This window comes from Manis javanica, chromosome 10 (genome assembly GCF_040802235.1).
Source record: "Manis javanica isolate MJ-LG chromosome 10, MJ_LKY, whole genome shotgun sequence".
Lineage (NCBI taxonomy): Eukaryota > Metazoa > Chordata > Mammalia > Pholidota > Manidae > Manis > Manis javanica.
Window position 1 is genome coordinate 545,251 of NC_133165.1, and position 19,487 is coordinate 564,737.

Here is a 19,487-nt window from a genome sequence, read left to right on the forward strand (position 1 = left end):
CGCCGTCCCCGTCCCGGCAGGGCAGAGCTGTAGGACGCGGCTGGGCGAGGATGGCACCCACACGTGTCTGCACGGACTCCACCCGGGTCTCATGAGGCAGGGCCCAGAGAGTGTGCACAGGTCCTATTTTACCTTTAAGATTCATGCAGAATTCATGATTCCAGCCATGAAAATCTTATAAAATTACTAAGCAAGTTAACTTGATGCCTCAGGGAAACGGGGCATGTTTGCCCTGGGGTTTTATGTACTAAGTAACCCCACTGGGGACCCTGCATTTAGTTACTCTCTAGACACAACCGGGGCAAAGGGACACCATGGACTGACAGGTGAGCCACCGTTCTTCCTTCCAGGACTGGTGTTAAACTGCTGGGGAATCCCTCAACTGAAGGTTCGTTATTCTAGGTATTTTATTTTATTTTTAAATTAGACACAAAGGAAAACAGTCTTTAAGATTTAGAAAGGACCAACCCTTCTGAGGCTTTAAGCCACTGGCAGCACGTCACAGAGGTCCCTGCTGGTCATACAAAGCAAGACACGAGTGACCGGCCACCCGGTGTTTCTCAGCAGCTGCCTCCTGTGGGAGCCGGGCCCCTGCGCGTATTCCCGGGAGGAGGGGGAGATCTCTGCACACTCATCCCATCTGCAGACCATGGCCGATGGAGTGGGGCCGGGCCCCAGAGACCCCCACGCACTCACCTCCAGAGCAGCCACCAGTGCCCAGCAGGGCCCAGCAGAGCCAGCTGGGGGGCACAGGCACTGCGGGGCTCACCTGAGGAGCATGGCACCGTGCCGGGTGGGAAGGCCTTGCTGCCGCGGAGGACAGACTGGCTCCGAGGGCAGCGGGGGCTCCGGGAGCTGACAGCCGCCACCTTGCCTGGGGGGCTCGCGGACTGCTCCTCCTGCGGGGGCCTCACGGAGGGGGTGGAGCTGGCGTGTGCTTCCGGGGCCTGGGACAGAAGGGCCGAGACAACAGCCAGGCTCAGCACAGGAACAGGGCTCTGGGACCAGTGCCCAGAGCAGGAGGCATGGGAAGTCCCTGAGTTCAGAGAGACAGAAAAGGGCTCCAGGGTCACATCTGCACGATGGCAAAGGGTGGCATCCCCGGGGCCACCTGGCAGAGTGCAGGCTGTGAAACGACCGGTCAGGTAGGCGCTCGGAAACACCGCCCTCCCCTGCTGACTGCCTTTGCTGCCCGTGGCTGACACGGATGGGCAGTCCCACGGCAGAGGGCACCCCTGGCAGGACACCTGCCGGCCCTCAAGAGCCCTTGGGCTACCGGCAGGGATGCTGCATGGCAAGCAACAGCGACTGGCCTTCATAAGGAGCATGCCCCAGGATTGCAGCGGCCCCTTCCATCGTGAGTCAGAGGAAGGAAATGCAAACTTAATTTCTAGAATTAAACCCAACCACAGCCCAAGATCTGTCTCTGGAGTCAGAACCCCAATCTCAGTGGTTTCCTAAGTCCCTGCCTGAGGCCACGAGTCCTGGGGTCTGTGCTGCAGGGACACCCTCCTCAGGCTGTTCTCAGTCTGGTGCCCTCCCCGACTCCGTCCTCGCCGGTCCCTGTACCTCCCATGACCCTTCAGCTCCATCCTGACCCACCTTCTCCCTCTCACAGGAACCCCTGCCTCTGCCCCCACACAACCACCCAGCTGAGCACCAGCCGGCCCCAGGCCAGGACCCGATTCTCCTGGGCTCGGCTCCCGCTGCACGGCCGCTTCCCCCTCTGCCCAGCAGAGTCCAGCAGCAGGAAACCAGCAGGACCAGGAAGCCCAACCCCCGTGAAAGGTCTCCAGTCTCTGCCTGGGGCCTCTAGCCAGTGGTTCTCCCATCTGAGCTGCACCAGAATTCCCAGGGTGGGGGTTCTGTGGGGGGCACCAAGAACCTGCATCTCTCCTGAGTTCCCAGGTGGCACAGCAGCTGCTGGTCAGAGACCTCAGTCTGGAAGCCATGACTCTCAGCACCCCTTTGTTTTCTGCCCCCCGTCCCCCTCCAGAGGTCAGGGCCTGCACCTCAGCCCCGTCCCAGAACTCCTACGATGCGAGTTGCCTACAGCCTTCTCAGAAGCTGGCCTAGCCCGGCCTTCTTAACTAGGGCCCTGGGTTCATGATCCCAAAGCCTCTTCTCCTGACCCCTCCCAGAAGCACATCGGAAAAAGGTTTTTAAACTTATCATTTGTCAGGTCACCCCAGCACTGCCTATGCCTGCCTGCAGTCCTCTGTGAACCACTGCATCCAGAGGCCACCACCCTGGCCTCTGTAGCCCTCGCCAGTCCCCAGCCACGTCTGCAAGAGTCACCTCTCTCACGTGCCACCTGTTCACTCCCCGCGGGCTCTGCTGAGCACTGTTCCAGGCCAGCACCCAGGGAGGCCGATGGAGAAGCCCAGCCCAGGCATGGTGCATAGCCCGCGGTGACGGGTGCATCTGGCACTTGGTCTCAATGGAATCACACAGGAATCAGCCTCAGGGTCCCCAGGGCCCCACAGTTCCGGCCCGCCTCCACCCTACTCCTTCAAGACCACATTCCAGTCCCTCAGCTGGGCCTCGTGAACCTCCTTGCATCTGAACGCCACAAACACGCCGCCAGCTCAGGACCAACCAGCCTCAGCGCTCAGCTCTGCATGCCCAGGAGAGCTGGCGACCCGCCCTCCAAGGTGCCTCCGGCCCCAGGTGTGGGCTCTGCTAACCGGCCTTCCCAAGTGGGGGCCGCAGGCTGCCATGGTGACAACCTCCAGCTCAGCGGCCATCCACCCACCAAGGAACCACATCCTGGACGCTGCCCACGGAGGTCTCCCTAGACAGCCTTAGGGGTGCCCCCGCAGCCCCAGGGACCTGCACATCCCCTCCCTCCATCGGGGCCACGCCACTGTGCAACCACGCCGGCCGTCTTACAGCACAAACCCCACCCCGTTACTCCCTCTGCCGCGCCTGCACCCACACGGGTACTCAGGAAAGCCTGGTCCTGGCTCGGCTTCTGGCCAGTCTGCTACTCCACCTGTATGCACAGCGCCCCCATCCGCAGGCTCAGGGCTCAGCAGAATCCCAGGAGCCTGGCTGGGTCCGGCCTGCTGGTCGCCTCGTCTGTGGCGCCATGTCTGGCCCCGGAGACAGCCTGTGCTGGGCAGGACTGTGGCCCCGCCCTGTACTGCTCCAGCTGAGGGCACCACGTGGGGCCCCTGGTCATCTGGGCTCCTGCCTTCTCCTACCCCACGGAGCCGCCATGGGGCCAGGCCTCCCCTGCTGGGACACAACTGTCCCGCTGACCGCACGTACCAGCCTGGGGTTGACCTCGGTGGAGATGAGCTTCAGGAGGCAGTTGAGGAGGCGCTGCTTGTGCAAGGCGGTGGGGGGGGTGCCGGCGCAGGGACCCTGGGCCTGCCAGCCAGGGGCCTGGCCCTCAGGGCCCCACACGGCCAGCCAGTCATACTCCAGCTGCAACTTGTGTGGTTTGCCCATCATGAGGTAGACTTCGGCCAACGTGAGGCTCTCGGAGGTCTGCAGGCTCCAGCCCTCCTCACGGAACCGCTGGGCTAGCCGGCTGGCAGGGACATCCCTTGGGGGCTTGCTGGCAGGCGGTCCCTGAGGCATGCAGGGGTCTGAGGAGCTCACCTTGCCCCGGGGCTCCTCTGCAGGGGCGTCTGCTGAGTCCTTCGTGGAGGTGTCGGGCTGGGGCCCGGGGCTGGGCTGAGGCCCAGAGACGGGTGGGGTGTGGATGGGGGAGGGCGCCCCGGCCTGGGCGAGGTCGGCCACCTCTGGGCTGCAGTGGCCCTGAGTCTCCGGGGAGGCGCACCCTGAGGGCCGCAGGGGTGCGCAGCGACACTGCTCGGGGACGATGAGATCCTGGCAGGACTTCATGTAGCGGGGGAAGGGGTCAAGGAGGGATAGCTCCTCCTCCAGGTCCGGAGGCCGGCCACAGGCGCACAGCACAGCCCTGGGCTCTCCCGCAGGGCTGTCCCCGCCCTCTGCAGGAGCGGCCACAGGGCTCTTCTCAAGCTGTCCCCCGCCATCCTGGAGCCCAGGGGGAGGCCCATCGGCAGTGTCCAGGCCGTGGAGGCACAGGGCGGCCCCCTCCCCAGGGGCACTTTCAGGGGAGCTCTCTCCAGAGCTCTGCGAAGCGTCGGTGGAGGGAGGGAGCCGCCCCATTCCCCTGCCCTCGGCGCTGCCCCGTGGACACTTCACCTGGCCCCTGGCCGTGCCCTGGCCGCTCTGGATGCCCAGGATCTGGGCTGGAGGCAGCGTGTGGGCATCCTTGGCACCTTGCTTGCACCGGCCACCCTCCTGCCAGTGCACCGTGCAGAAGGCCTTGGAGTGCACCACACGGGCCACCCCTGGGAGTGGGGTCAGCGTGCAGTTCTCCCCTGGAAACAGGTGCAGTGCCACCTTCTCCTGCAATGGCTCCACAAACGAGTCCTGCAGTGGCTGCTCCTCGAGCGTCTTCCGCTGAGCACACTGTCAAGGAGCCCCGTGCAACACCCGCACGACCCAGACCCTTCCTTCTTCAGGCACTTCACACGCCACACACGCCCTCCTCACTGGGGACTGCGCAGGGCTGGGAGCCGGCCAAGGACACAGACAAGTCTGTGGCTGTCCCTGGCCAATCCTCAATCTGCCGTGCCCCATGGGCCAGACGGCAGCTGCTGACGGCAGGGACGGCCGCCACTCCGGGGTTGTGACACTGAGGATGAGAAAGGGGGCTCATGTGCCCAGCCCGCGGGGGTGAGGGGCTGTGGGTTCTAGTTCTACATCCCCTCGTGGCACGGCTGCCACTTCCCCCCACAGGGCCCATGGTAACCCCAGGACCCAAGAGCAGGACCTCATCCCAGGGAGCAGGTGCTCTAGTGGGAAAAAGATACAATTCGCACTTCGTGGAGTGCCCACTTCTGCTTCAAGAACTCGATGAGGCTGGAGACCTTTCGATGGAGCTCCACGATCATCCTGCACAGAAAGGGCAGGCAGGGGAAGGGGGGCCTGTCACACCGGCCTTCCGATGCGCTGAGGCCACTGCGGCAGGACAGGGCCGCTGGGCAGAAGGGCAAAGAGGAGGGGCCCGTGCAGCCACGCCCCTGCAAGGCCCCGACTCCTCATCTGAAAGGTGGAGCTCTGAGGTGACTGGAGACTCACGTGAAAACAGCGACCACACACCCTTCACAGAGCACGGTCCCGACTGGGACACAGGCCCGGGGCAGCCCACCACTGTGCGCGGGTAGCCCCTTCGAGGCTCGAGGAGGGTGGGTCTGGCCAGCCTTAACCGATCCCAAGGAAATAAAAATTACATGGGAAGGAATGGCGGGCTGACAGAGGCTGCGACACGGATGGACCGTGAAAACCCCACACTTGGTGTGAAGCTGGACACAAAGGACCACGGCACGTGTCCCATCCGGGCCACTCCACAGAGCAGAAAGGGGACTGGCGGCTGCCAGGGGCCCAGGGAGAGAATGGAAGTGTTCAGTGGATGTGGGTTCCTTTCGGGGAAATGAAAACATTCTGCAACCAGCCAGAGGTGATGGCTGGAAGGCACCGGGAAGGGCCTCGACGCCTCTGTGCTGGACACCTTCAAATGGCTAACGCTTGACTGTGTGAGTTGGGTTTAACCTCCACCTAAAGAAACCATGTGAACGGAAAGCGGTCCGGCCCCATAATGCTGCCCTGTGTCTAATTGGGGAGACAATCAGGGAGGGACAGAAAGGGGCTTCAGGGGAAAGACTGCACAGCCTTTACATCCTGCTCTCGGCCTGAGAGCCTCTCCGCAGGCGCGCAGCTGCAGCTCAGCACGGCCAGGCCCCGAAAGCGCGAGGCCTCGGTGACGGGGCCCCATGCTCACGTATGTCGGAGGATGCAAAGTACAGCATCAGAGCTCTGGGTGAGCTCTGCTCAAGGCCCCTGCAGCAGCGTCCCTGGCGGCTGTCCCCGCTAATGCCCAGCCTCGTTACCTGAGCCTCGGGTTCTGGGCGAGGCTCTGCACACGGGCCCAGGCGTGGTTGTTCCGCGGCTGCAGCTCTACAGGGACTTTCAGGGGCAGACGCACTGGCTTCTGGTCCTCTTCGTCACTCAAGCCTGTGACGGGAAGGGGCAGTGGGAGCCAGCACAAACGGACTGTGACGCAGACCCAGAGCCCTTGGCCAGACAGGTACGAGTCAAGGGGGGCTCAGGGCCCTGCAAGGTCTGCACTCCACGGGGGAGCCCCACGTGCCACTTTTAAGTGGCCAGAGCCCTGGACTGGGCCGTGCTAGATGGCTCCATCTGAACACCGCTGTGGCATTTGAGCTGACCTGACTCATTGCATGGACGCCGTGCTGCATGGACACGGCACTGTAACAGGGAGCTTCCAGTTCAGAAGCTGCCATGGCAGGACCAGGTCACGCAAGCTCAGACACAGAGCCAGCATGAAATGCTCCCAGCTCAGCCTGTCCACCGCTGAGCGGGGCAGGGTAGAACGCCTCCCCAGATCTGTGTGGACCACAGAGCATGCTGGCACCACCCAGCCCATGTTTCACGTACCATCTGGGTCACAGAGCTTCTTCAGGGCTCGGCACATGGGTGCTTTGATCCTCAGGTTTCTCCCTTTGTAACGGACTGTGGTGGCCCTGGAAAAGAGTTTTAAGGAGGAGCTGAGGCCCATAGATGAACAGTCACCCCCTGCCCAGTGCACGATGGAAGGGCCAGCGTGTTCAACACCCACAGACCCGGAGTGGAAGCAGGTCCTGGCTGAACAACCACCCTGGCCCCCCGAGCCCGTGCTCAGCCTGTGAGGCTCCCCCAGAGCTCCAGTGACAACGGGCCGATGTGTACAGCAGGGACAGCACCGTGGCTCCGGAAGTCCCACCGCTCTCCCGGCTACGCTTCACAATGCGAAGAGGACACCTGCCGCTTGCAAGGGACGTGCCCTGCCCCTGAGCCTAGGGACTGGCCGCACCAGCGGCCACCCTGTCCCTGGACAGCCCGCTGCACAGGAGCCCATCGGATGCCGGACAGCACAGCCTCTTCTCCTCTTCCTCCAGGCGGGTCCCTGGAGAGGCCTCAGGCCACCCGAGTGAGCCTGGCTCCATGTCAGTGAGGATCCCCTGTAAACCACACGGGCAGGGTGTGGGGAGCACAGGGCATACACAGGCAGCAGGCCTCAGGCATTGCTTGTGCTCTCCAAAGCCGACCTGCAGGCAGGCCTGGGATCTGTGGGGCCTCCCTGATGCCCTCAGCTGTAGACGACACTACATCTGATTACTGCTATGGCAGCAATTCATATAATGCTAGAATTATAGAAGTTAAAGAAATACTGTGTAACTGGTAAAAAGAATATGAATGCAACAAAAATAGTTCTTTCAGGAAAACACACTTGGAATGCTTTCAAAATTCTCAATTAAGGTAGGTTGTTTTGATGAAGAGCAGTCAGGTTAAGTGTGGGCAAGGCAACATGAAATGGGGCGACCCACTGCTTTGGACCATGTTCTTGCTCTGCTTGGAACAGGAAATTATCAATGATGCACCTTCACTACCACATCTGATAGAAATAGTGCAGAAGTCCGAGTGAGCCCCAGTCAAAAAAAAGGCCTTGCTTGACCAGCCACCCAGCAGTTGGTGAACGAATGCAGGCTTGTTGTAGGAAAGGTTCAAGGTCCATTTATACTGTTTTTATGACTCAGGTTTAACCAACTTCTTCGACTGAGCGACTCCTGGCTGTGACAACGGGGAGAGGGCTGGGGTACCCTTGCTACTCCACTTCTCAGAAAGAGTCAGTGGAAAGTCACGTGAACTCTAAAGATGTAGGAACACTGCACATTTGTATCTGTGCATATTCATATTTGTGTCCGTACATTTGTGCAAATTCCCTGAGAAAAAATTCAGAAAGTTATGCGTGAAATGTGTGCAAGTGGTTACCTCTGGGGAAGGGGCAGAAGCCAAGTAGTTGGGGTCTCCCTATATTTATATATGGTGGTATTCACATATTACTCATACAATTATACGGAGTGGCGCTCAAGGGCTGCCTGAAACAGGAGATGAGAAGGGAGACACTGGTCTTGGACACAGTGCCAGGCAGCCTTTGCAGCACCTGCCAGAGCCAAGCTTCTGGGGAGCACAGTGCACTCCCCTTCCCACAGCGAGTCAGCCCCAATTCATCATCACAGGGCCCCTACTCCTCAAGGGGCTTCACTATCACCCCCAAAGTCTGTAGGGCTGTGAGCAAGCATTTACAAGGCCAGCAAAACAGCAAGGGCCCCTGGGGGCAGGGCCACAGCTGGGTGCAGCCAGCAAGCAGGGAGCTCAGGAAGCCTGCCCACCTGTCCACCTAAATACTGACTGAGCCCCTTCTATGCAAGGAGTCAAACACAGGACACCACAGGGCACACCTGCGATTCGGGAAGGTGGGCCGAAGAGGCAAGACGACCCTGGGAAGCCAGCTCCCCTGACTGTTAAGAGGCGTGACTCAGGGAGGACCAGTGCCTGCACGGGGCGAGCACCATCTCTGCTGGGAGCAGAGGCTCGGGTCTGAACCCCTCAGCCCAAGGCATACAGAGAGCAGGGGTGCACTGAGCTGGGGGCTGCAGGAGGGCCCCTATGAGGAACACTTCAAAAGAGGAAGAAGGAAGCATGGGTCACATCCTTAGATAATGTCCTCCAACAGAGGGCTCTGGGAACAATCAGACTCTTCTGCCCCACACAAAACACAGTGGCAGGCAGGCTGGAAGAGCAGGCGCGCAGCAGCACGAGGCACCTGTGTTTGTGATAATCACGTTTTCCGTTAAACTGCTTTTTTGTGACTTCCTTGTTTTAAAGTGAAGTGAAGCAGCCCCTTCGCATGATCAGACAGCCATTCTGAGACGGCAACCCCTTCATTTGCTCGCAGTGGGAGCTCTCTGAGCGAGGACGGCCTCTCCTCCCAGCCACACACCGCACCTCACCTCTGGCCAGCTGTCACCACACAGGCCGCCCTGTCTGACCCCTGCGCTGAGCATCACCTTGACAGAACAGACGGCAGAGCAGCTCCTCCGCGTGCCCGGGAGTCTCTGGTTTTCCTTTCTGATAGGCTTATTTTCCTCTCTGCTAAGTTACTTGATAAAATGTGATATGCACATGCTAATCTGTGTTTCCAGGTCTGTGACCAAGGTGATAAGGTTTAATTTTAGGGATTTTCTCAATTCATTTGCTCCTTAATCTAATCCTACAACTTTTAAAGAAAGGAGTTTCAGTTAACTGAAATAGGTCTGCATGGACAGGAGTAGTTTTCGAATGGCAGCCTTACTAATTTTTCTCCCATTCCTGTTTCACCTTTACAAACTTTGAGCTTTGTTCTTAAAAACTGACATCTGCTGGTGAAAGAATAGACACACTGGCCAGTGGAACAGAGCCGTAGGTCTGGGGTCAGACCCACACAGCACAGCTTGTGGGGGAGGGACCGGCCCTTGGCACACGGGCGGGAACCAGCGGCCCCCACAGCGAGCCTGGGCATGCACTTCCTGTTGCTCACAAAAGCTTACTCAACGTAGATGGTGGATTTAAATGTCGAACCTCCAGCTTTTACAAGAAAATATGGGAAAGCATCTTTGTGACCTTAAGGTTAGGCAAAGAGTTCTTAGATATGACACCAAAAACGAAAATTTCCATAAAAGAAAATGACAAGCAAATTCACCAAAGCTACACCCTCCTGCCCTATGAAAGACACGCGTAATGGCCACAGAACGGGTCGCAGACTGGGAGGAACGTGTGGGCGCCCACCCAACAAAGGCATGCACCCAGAACACATAATGCACTCTCTAAACACAGTAAGAAAATGGGCGCTTTGCCAAAGACTTACAGGTGGCCCGAAGCATGAGGGATTTGCAAGGCCATCAGCCATCAGGGAACACAAACCCACAGTGAGATACTACCGCACACCTGCTAGGACAGTACGAGGGAACAGACGGGAACAGAGCCTGGGGGGCGTGGGGAAGCACTGGTGGCCCCTTAGAGCTGCGGGATCTCCCCACTGCTGCCCCCTGGGGCAAAAGCAAACCAAACCAAAGCGAATGCCAGTGCCTCACTTGGGGATGGATAAACGGGACTGGACAGCCACACCGGGACACACTGCGGGAAGAGGCACGAACTTGGATGCACGCAGCCACGTGGACATATTTCAAGTGTATACTGCAGAGTGGAAGATACGAGCAGCTTCAAAAGGCCACACAAGGCAGCACTCACTTAGATACCATTCCTGGAAGGGCTGGACTGGAGGGGATGAAGCAGCCTAGAGGGGGCTGGGAATGCACATGGAAAGGGGAGGAACACAAGGGGAAGCAGGGAGAAATCAGGGGGGCCTGGTGCATCTTGGTTGTGATGGGACACAGTGCCATGCGTCTGCTAAACTCAAGAGGCAGGTGAGCGGCCGGTCCGAGATGGCGGCCCACTGCACGGTTCCCTCCCTGACATTCTGGAACAGGCACCGTGGAGACAGCAACAGGTGGGAGGTTCCAGGGCGTTGGGTGGGGGGATGTGGGGGACACGGGACTGTGAGCTTAGCAGCGAATCTGCCGGATCCTGCGGCAGTGGACACGGGCAGCACATACATGTGCCCTGAGGTGAGCGTGCAGCATGCACCGCACCCCGCAGACAAACCCACACTGCCCCGGGAGAAAGAGGAACCACGGCACAGGAGGACAAGCGACACCACGCGTGACAGGGCAGCCCTCCGCGTCCCTTCTAACTCTGGGCAGGGTGGGTGAAAGCGGCACGAGCGCTCTGGCAGGGTGGCTGGGAAGGCCGCTGGTCCAGCACTCACTCCATTTCTCCGTCTGGCAGGCTGCTCGGAAAGCCCATGGAGCTGGGCACCAGGGGCCCGCAAGCTCTCCTACGGGCTCATCAGGCTTCAGCTGAGGGCGGAGAAAGGCCACTCCACGCCTGACAGCAACTCCACGCCTGCACATTGACTGGGGTCAGACGTCTGTATGGTGCTCGTCCTCACGCCGTGACCCTGACCTCCCGGCCGAGGCCGCCTCCTTCAGGTTTCCCCATGGTCTGGCTCCCTTCTTCCTTGGATTAAGCCCTCTTAAGAAAGTGGTCCCTACACACAGCCCATGCTTAAGAGAGGGGCTCTGTCCTCCCCTCCTCAATGGCACAGTATCTGCAGACACTATGTAGAATGCTACGGGACAGATGTGTCTGTCCCCATGTATGTATTCAACCACTGGCGATCCCAGGATGGACTCACGGAATCTTGTCTGTCGCTTAGGTCATAACCCAACACTATGTTACGAATTAAAGATTCAAAGCAAATGCGTGACCAGCGAGAGCCCCTCCTTAGCCCAGGCTCTGCTCAGAACCAGCCCCACCTCTGGCCTCGGGGCTGCACGATGGCTCAGCTCTGCTCCCGGGCTAGCCTGGACCTTCAGCCTCCAGCTCAGAGCCTTGAGGCTCTCTGATCTCCAGCAGCCCCTGAAACTGACCCTCTGGCCATTTTCAAACTTACTGAAATGTCTTCCACCTTGCCCAACCAGTTGGGCACGTCTCCCCAGAAACCCAGGGTAACTAAAATAAGAGGTGAAGTGCGACTGGGCCCGGAGCTGCCCCACAGGGGCACACTGTCCCTCCTGGGCAGCTCCTTCCCCAGCCAGTGCCATGGCAGCATCAGAAGCCACCCAGCCAGGATCTTCCACCTTTACAAGGTTGCTCAGATGCGCAGATGCTGCTTGAGAATCCCAGGTCCCAGGACAAACACAGTTCCTACCTGACAGGCACAGGGCAGGTATAAGGGGGACAGAAGAGACCCTGGAGCGGCGAGAGATGAGTGGCAGAGGGGAGTAGGTGACCCCCAAGGCCCTGGCCAGGGGCTCTCTTCTTGCTCGCCCTTGACGTTGTCCCACACAGGTCCGGTGGGCCATGTGCCCACCGACACCAGTCTTCAAGGCCACCTGCCCTTCCCGGCACTCGTGGTCAATCACTGCTCCTTCCACAACAGTGTTACATCATAGTTACCATAAGGCCTGGCTCTAAGCTGGTGGCGGTTCACAGAACTAGAGCCTTGAGAATTTAACACAAGCATCTGCAAGGGCAGGCGCTGGGCTGGTGCCAGAGCAGAAATGCACACAGCCGGCCGCACCTGGCAGGAGCTCACAGGCCATCCCACACCAGGCAGAGGGAGACAGGGAGCCAGAGGTGCAAGGTGGTGACATCCTGCAGATGCAGCAGACACTGAAGAAGGCTGTCCCAGCACAGAGCTCAACCCACAGGACAGGGGACTTCACCCAGCAGCGGCCTGGGGATGCCAAGTGGGTCTGTCTGTCCAGCGGGCAGAGGTCCAGGCAGGAGTGAAGCTTGGGGTTGTGACTGGCAGGGGCATGTGGCCGCTAATGAGGGCTCCCCCCTGCCACCCCGAGGTGAGAAACATACGCACACAGAACCCCCAGACAGTAGAATAGGGCATGGGAGGCCAGGGCTATGCCTGAGTCCAGGACAGCGGCATGACAGCGGCAGTGTTACCGCAGCTACAAGAGGCCAAGGGGCCAGGGCAGGAGGCCCCTCTGCAGTGCTGCCTCTGCCTGTGGGGGGAAAGGCGCTGAGCCAGGGGCCCTGGGAGTGTGAGGTTGGGGGCATCTGTCCCAGAAAGAGCCACCTTGGGTGTCCGGCTGGGACAGAGAAATGCCGGGGACATGACGGAATTGATAAATCAAAGAACAGAAATGGGGGACAAACTAGATCTGGGATCCTTACCCAGAAAAGGTAACAGAGGCCCTGGGGCGAGTTAAAACAGCTCCAGGAGAAGGTGCTGGGACAGCCTCGAGGCAGGCACGGGTGGGCAGGGAGCTGGAGGGCGGCTTGGCACACAGCCGGCCGCAGGCCAGGCCAGCACGAGGCTGAGCGAGCCAAGGAGGGCTCAAAGGCCAGCTCCAAACCCAGGGCCAGGAGGAAGCCACAGGCACGGGGACAACACCAGCCCTGGCGGGGGGCTTTCACACGCAGCAAGTTCCCTGTGTGGGGTCTCGGGACAGAGCTGGTCACAGCAGTGCAGCCAAACAGGCGTCCCTGGCACTTTCTGGGACCAGGACGTCAAGCCCTTGGAGGCCATGGGTGTGAGGGCAGAACAGAGTCAGACTTGGCAGTGCCTAGAGGGGGTACAGAGCCTCTGGGGGCACAAGGAGGGCTGGCAGGCAGAGGAAGGAAAAAAAGCAGAAGGGAGAACGGTCAGACCAGATAAACAGGGGCAGGAAGGCAGGAGGGAGGCCTTCTAGAGACGCCAGGAGATGCAGGGCTGTGTGGAGCCCACCACCCCCGCGCACACTGAGGGAAGAGCAAACACAGGCCCTCAGGCCTGACCGGGAGGGACCAGGTGTCACCGAGGAGCTCAGGACGCAAGGCCCTCGCTGAGGAAAGGGAAGCAAAGTGCACATACTTCAAGTTCTGTGTTCCACAGAAGAAGGGAAATGCTCCAAAGGAACGGGGAGTGTCTCCCCAGGCAGTGCCCACTTACCCAACCTGGATGAGCTCATTCAACTTCGTGGCGTTCTTGTCATCCATGCCTTTGATTGGAAAAGAGAGTAAGTGTGACCTTGAGGCAGGAGCAACCACCCCAAGATGCCCATGATCATCGTCAACACAGACCCCAGATCCTCTCTGGAGCACATGGACTCTCGGAATAAAACCCCTACATAAGCTGCAGCCTCCCCCGGAGTCAAAATGGGTCCCTGGTTGAGGGCACCGTCCCCATCTGCACGTCCCATCCACCACCCAGGCCTCCTCAGAGCTACTGTGTGTCTGCACAGCTGACGACCCCTCCCGACTCTCCCCAGACCCTGCTCCGCTGAGGCTGTGCCCGGCCCCAGCCGCCTGGCTCAGGGACTCTCGTTGCGCAGGGTCACTGCCATGCCCTGTGCAGGCTTCTGCCGGCCTCATGTACCCTGTGGGCCTGCAGCCATCAGCTCTGCGCCCCAGGCTCCCAGGGTGCTGAGTGATGCCCTGAGACCCCGTGTGCTCTCCTGGCCCTCGCCATCCTCAGAAATAGTGTGAGAAAGCAGAGTAGTGCCCAGGTGAGGGGATGCGGGTGTGCACGTCTGGGTACTCAGTGCAAAGTTCTTTGAGAACTCTTTCACTGTGTCGGGGAGGGGACGCGGGGTTGGCTACTGAAAACCAAAGACAAAGACAAAACCCTGAAAGCAGCCAGAGAAAAACAACGTGCCACCTGCAGGGGACAGGGACATGAACAGCCGCGACCTCCCACGAGAAACAGCACAGCCCAGAGACTTGAAACATCTTTAAAGCAAAGAAAAACCGCCAAGTGAGAATTCCACATCTAGCAAGAGTATCTTTTAAAGGATGAAGATTCAAGACTTCCCAGATAAATAGTAACTCAGAGAACTCCTGGCCGCATGACGGCCTGAGGAGACACTGCAGGATGCTGTGCAGGAGGCAGGGCCAGGGGGAGGTGTGTCTCCAGAGACACAGAGCAGGGTCAGCCACCATGGACGTGCACCCACGGGACGGGTACATCACAGCACACAGCATGCAGGGGACAGCAGTGGGCACTGCCCGAGGACAGGGCTGGTGGGCTGTGTGAGACAGGGTGGCCCAGCTGCCCTGGAGGGTGGTGGACATGTGAGCTGAGATCCACAGGTAAGCAGGAGCTAACAGGCAAAGGAGGAGGGAGGGCATCTGGCAGGCTGGACAGACAGAAGGACAGAGGCCTGGGTAGATGGAGCCACTACCCAGGGTTCAAGCCGGAAGATGGAGCCCATCCGAGGAACCACCCTCCAAAGACAAGCGGGCTCAACATGGTGGTGAGGACTGCAGACAGCCACAGTGGGGGCCTCGCGGGCACGCATGTGCGTGCAACCGACATGCAGGTGGCCTGCGAGGCACCAACTAGGCGGTGCTGGCAGGCCCTGGGGGACATGTGGCAGGGGAGCTGAGGGTGGCAAAAAACCAGCTGAAGTCCAAGTGCAGAGGCCCTGTGGGCCAGGGCCCAGCCAACACCCATGGTTACGGAGCAGCCAACTGCCAGGGGGATGAGGCCAAAGCTCGTGCAGAGCCAAGCCAGGCTGGGGAGAGGTCTGGCCGTGTGGCTTGGACAGAGAGAAGGAAGGGGCGGAGGAAGCACAGATTCGAGGAACAGGCCCCCCAGCCCCCGTCAGCAGACCGTGCGGAGCAGGAGCCAGGCAGGCTCACATAGAAGGCCCAGGCTGCGGAGACGGTGGGGTAGGTGGTGCTGGGGGTCGGTACACCCATCCTCCCAGCCCTTCTGCTGCCTCCGCCCCGGGTCCCACTGCCTGAGCTGCGACCTGTCAGGGGACCAGTAAGATGACAACTTAGGATCGCCCCCATGACCTTGTTTAGCTGTCAGCATGGCCTGTGTGAGTGCTTGCCCAGCTGCCCCGGCTGCGGTCACACAGGAAGGCAAGGTGGGGCACAAGGCGCTGGGCCCTATGTGCAGGAAGGCCAGAGCGCCCCCATCTGCAGGGAGTGTGGTGGCGAGGAGACCGTCAGAGCAAGGCCGAGGGGCCTGCACCCTTCAAAGGACCATGTCACGAAAGACCACAGTGCAGCAGCTGCAGGGAACTCCGCAGCTACGGGCAGGGCAGCATCCCCAGTGGGGCCCGGACTGGTGAGTCGGGACACTGGGAGAGGAGGGTGAGGGTGGGACGTTAGGTAGGATGGTGGCCCCGGCCTGACTGGTGCCCACGGTGCTGGGCGTGGGCCCAGGGCTGGGGCAGCAGGACAGGGGCTCGGAGGCCGGGTGCCAGGCTGTCTGCACCTGCCGGTCTCAGGGGCTGGGAGAGCGTGTGTGCACAGATGCGGCCCCTGCCCATGACCTCGACCTCAGTCTGGGTGAAGGCACATGGTGGCTTTCATGAAGGCACAGCCTCAGTGTTGCTGTAGGCTACATTTCCAAAATGAAAGTTGGAGGGAAAACAGAAGACCCCCAGGACCAAAGACCCAAGGGAGTGAGCACAGCAGGCCCTCGTAGGGGAAGGCCCCTCGCCTGGGGGCTGGGGGACCCCCAGGTGCCTCATACTCACAGCCCCCGACCTTCTTGCGCAGCTCGCCATAGCAGATGAGACCGTACAGCTCCTGGGACGACTTCTTCAGCCCACGGGAGCACACTGGAAGACGAGGGTGGGGGTGGGGAGGTAAAGCTTACACAGGAGGCACACTGCCAGCGGTGCACACAGCGCGTTTGCCACGCGGGGGGCGTTCGCCACACAGAACGCCGACCATGCAGGTTCCCCAGGGCGACCGCGGCAGCTCAGGACTGCAGAGTTAGCAGCAGGGAGAACTGGGTGAACGGGATACGGGAACATGGAGCTGGTACCAATTTTCAAAAGAAAAAGTTAAACAAGAAAAAGGGGCGGGGAAACTAGTCCCAGCAGGCAGAGCAATGTCCCCAGGAAGGAGGGAATGAACACCCAGCCCGCCAGCTTCCGCAGAGGCAGAGCAGGGACTGACCTGCCTGCCATCCCGCTCTCCGCCCACCTCGGCACAAGGCTGGCCGCCCCGGCTGAGGAAGCTTGCCCGTCGCTCTCCTTTGATGGCTGACATACATGTCTGGGGTCAGACACGAAAGAGAACTGCAGCTCAGAGCTCCAGACCACCGACAGCCACTCTCCCCCATTCCTTAGCGGCAGACCCCGGTTTTATTTGGGAAGCAACGTGTACAGTTACGAGAGCACATGTCCCACCTGCCCTGCACCTGCATCTGACCACACCACCGAGTCACAGCCTTTGGTGTGAGCAGGCAGCTGTAGGAGAGTTCTGGAAGGTTCCACAAGTAACTGAAGGCTGACCCGAGATGGAATGTGGCCCTGCTGCCTACCCCCCTTTCCTACAGAGCCACTGCCTGGCACCATCCGGACAGAAGCAAGGGGTCAGGGAGGGCAGAGAAGGACGGGAGGCCCTGGGTCCCCAGTGCCTGCCTGCACGGCCCACTCGCAGGCGCCTTAAGGGGACATGAGAGCATCAACCCTGACAGGAAAGCACGGGCGCAGGCCTGAGTGGAGGCCCAGCAGAGGCAGCCCGACGGCCTCATCCCTGCACCCTCACTCACAGCTGTCCTCTTGGGGTCTCTCCTCAGAGACCCCTTCGCAAAGTCCGAACCTTTGGCTGTGTGTGACAACAGGAAAGGAAAAAATTATATTAGTATGTGGACAATAAGGTTTTGAAAAATGATCTAAAATCAGGCTTCTGAACCATGGACAGGCCCTCAGGACCCTCAGATTCTGCAAACATCACACACCAAACATTCCAGAAGGTTCTAAGAGAAAGCACTCTTCCGGCTTCCATAGGGATCCCTGCTGCGGGAAGTCTAAGGGCCATCCTGCCGCCCATGTAGACGAAGGAACGTCACTCGGCCACCAGGAGGGTGGGCTCGAGCACACAATACGGCGTGCACAGGCCTGGGAACGTGCTCAGCCAAGGAGGCCAACACGAAAGGCTCTATTTATATGGAGCACCCAGGACAGGCAAATCCATGGGGGCAGGAGCAGGTCAGCGGCTGCCAGGGGCCGGGAAGGGACCGAGCAGCCCTGGCGCAGCTGCCCGTGTGGCACAGAGGGGCAGTCAGGCTGGGGCTCCAAACAGCCACCCGCTGGGGGAGGTGAGCGGAGCCAGGGAGCCGGGGGCCCATCTGCTCAAAAGAAAGAAGGCACCTCTTGTGGGGCCACCCAGAACAGAACGCAGGATACAGGACCCCAAGAAGCGTGTGGTACAGGGAGGAGGTGGAGGAGGGAGGGAGACATGGGTCACCCGCAAGGTAGGGAGGCCGGCAGGAGCTGGGGCGGCAGCGTGCCACGGGAGCGGGGCCTGAGCATGGCCGGCGCGCCCACCCTTCACCCTGTGCCCGCTGTCAATAAAGGACTGGTGCGGCGGACGCCTCCCGGGATGGGGAAGGTCAGGCCGCCCCGCAGGAAGAGGCGACCCAAGTGCCCAGAAGAGGGACGTCCCCTCCACGCACCTTCTGACACCCACACAGATGGAGCCTGCAGGGGGCAGGCCTGGCCACGCACCCCCAGACCCCGGAGCGGCAGCTGAGGCCCCGTCCACCCTGCGACCTGAGCGTCCCCTGAGCAGCGCCTGGGGGCCTGCAGCACAGCTGAGGGGAACAGGCAGAGCAGGCTGGACCCCAGCTCCAGGAATGGCCCCAGGCCCTTGCCGTGCCCCACGCCACACGGCCTTCTGTCCTCTGCACGCAGTGGGCAGCGTCCTCGTCCGAAGAGAGCTCAACACCAGCTCGAAGGACCCGCCCTCACAGAATGACCCGCGGAAAGCTGCCAGCGAATGGACACGTAGCAAGGGTGGGAAAGGCAACCGAGGAAGAGCCGGTGCCCTGAACGCCATCTCTCAGGCCGCGGAGGAAGGTGGCGGCTGTGAGGGTGGCAAAAAGCCTTGGGCACAGCCAGCTGAGCCAGGGCTGGTGTTTCCAGATGAACGGGTGCCCTGAGAGACCGTCTCCATGAAGGACGCGCACAGCTGGAAGGGGCACTGCAGGGGGCAGCCTGGGCAGGGGCGGGCGCGGCCATGCTGTGTGCCCCACAGCCGGCAGACGCTGTCTGGGACAAATGGCCACGTGGGTGCTGAGAGCAAATGAGCAAAATGGCGTTAGCAAAAGACCTGTGCGCCAGACCTGGGGACCACCCCAAAGCACGGAAACCCACAGCCTGCTTCCACGGCCTCTGGAAAGAGTGGCCGTCTCACGCAAACAGGCAAGCTGGTAAACGGTGCTGGGCCCGCCTTTCCCTTTGTGTCACGTTTTCCCCAAGATGCCGCCAGGCTGGACTGGAGGCCCCTGCAGCCAGAGGGCTGGGGACATGAGCCTCCTCCCAGCAGCCCTGGTTATGCGTCATAAACACCGAGACCCCCGTTCTTGCAAGGATGGGAAGGAGGATACCCCTTGAGATCGCCAGTAGAAGGCTTTGAAGGAGAGAAGATACCTTAGAAAGGCAAGTGAGAAACGAGCATCTTGCTGGCCAGAGAACAGCTCAGCAGGGCCAGCAACTGAGCAGGAAGAAGGCACTTCACATGAGGTCTCGCCATGAAGACGGGGTTTGCTGTGGGCGGCACAAGCCCAACTGTCAGGGGCTCCTGTCCTTGGTCCGGGACAGAAGCAGATGGGACGTAAGTGAGGCAGCAGACAGGCCCCCGGACCAGCTCCCAGAGGGCAGTCAGACAGCACTCACAAGATGCTCACGATGAGACTGATTTCGTCACGATCGTGCGAGTTCATCTGCAGGCGCATGTGCTATGCATAAAGACGCCCACTCCTCCTTATTCAAAACCACTCAGAAGTGGCCTGCACGTCCACAAGGAGAGGTAGAATTCATTCATGTGTGGCATGCCAACTCAAAGAAATAACGTTTAACAGAAACACACAGAGAAACTGTCCACCGACATGAAACACAGCCTGGAAACATCACATGTTAAGACAGGAGTGAGGAGACGCTGTGGGCTCTGTCTCCCCCTGGGGTTTCGGCTCCTGCTGTTTGCTGGGTGGGCCTGGCGAGGGCCTCGTGCTGGGCTGGGGTTTCCCTATCTGCCCG

General features: G+C 60.3%; 1 protein-coding gene across 7 annotated transcripts in view; it reads right to left on the reverse strand.

The window, feature by feature from the left end:
- The window catches only part of CRAMP1 (cramped chromatin regulator homolog 1), a 52,149-nt gene that overhangs the window by 16,714 nt on the left and 15,948 nt on the right, over positions 1-19,487 (reverse strand). For all 7 annotated transcript variants that reach the window (XM_037005667.2, XM_037005665.2, XM_037005666.2 and 4 more), the window contains 7 exons: positions 15,975-16,058; positions 13,433-13,481; positions 6,499-6,584; positions 5,931-6,054; positions 4,854-4,935; positions 3,274-4,440; positions 770-947 (listed from right to left, as the gene is read on the reverse strand). In XM_037005667.2, coding sequence (XP_036861562.2) covers positions 770-947; positions 3,274-4,440; positions 4,854-4,935; positions 5,931-6,054; positions 6,499-6,584; positions 13,433-13,481; positions 15,975-16,058 — 1,770 coding nt within the window. The remainder of the gene's footprint in view (positions 1-769; positions 948-3,273; positions 4,441-4,853; positions 4,936-5,930; positions 6,055-6,498; positions 6,585-13,432; positions 13,482-15,974; positions 16,059-19,487) is intronic.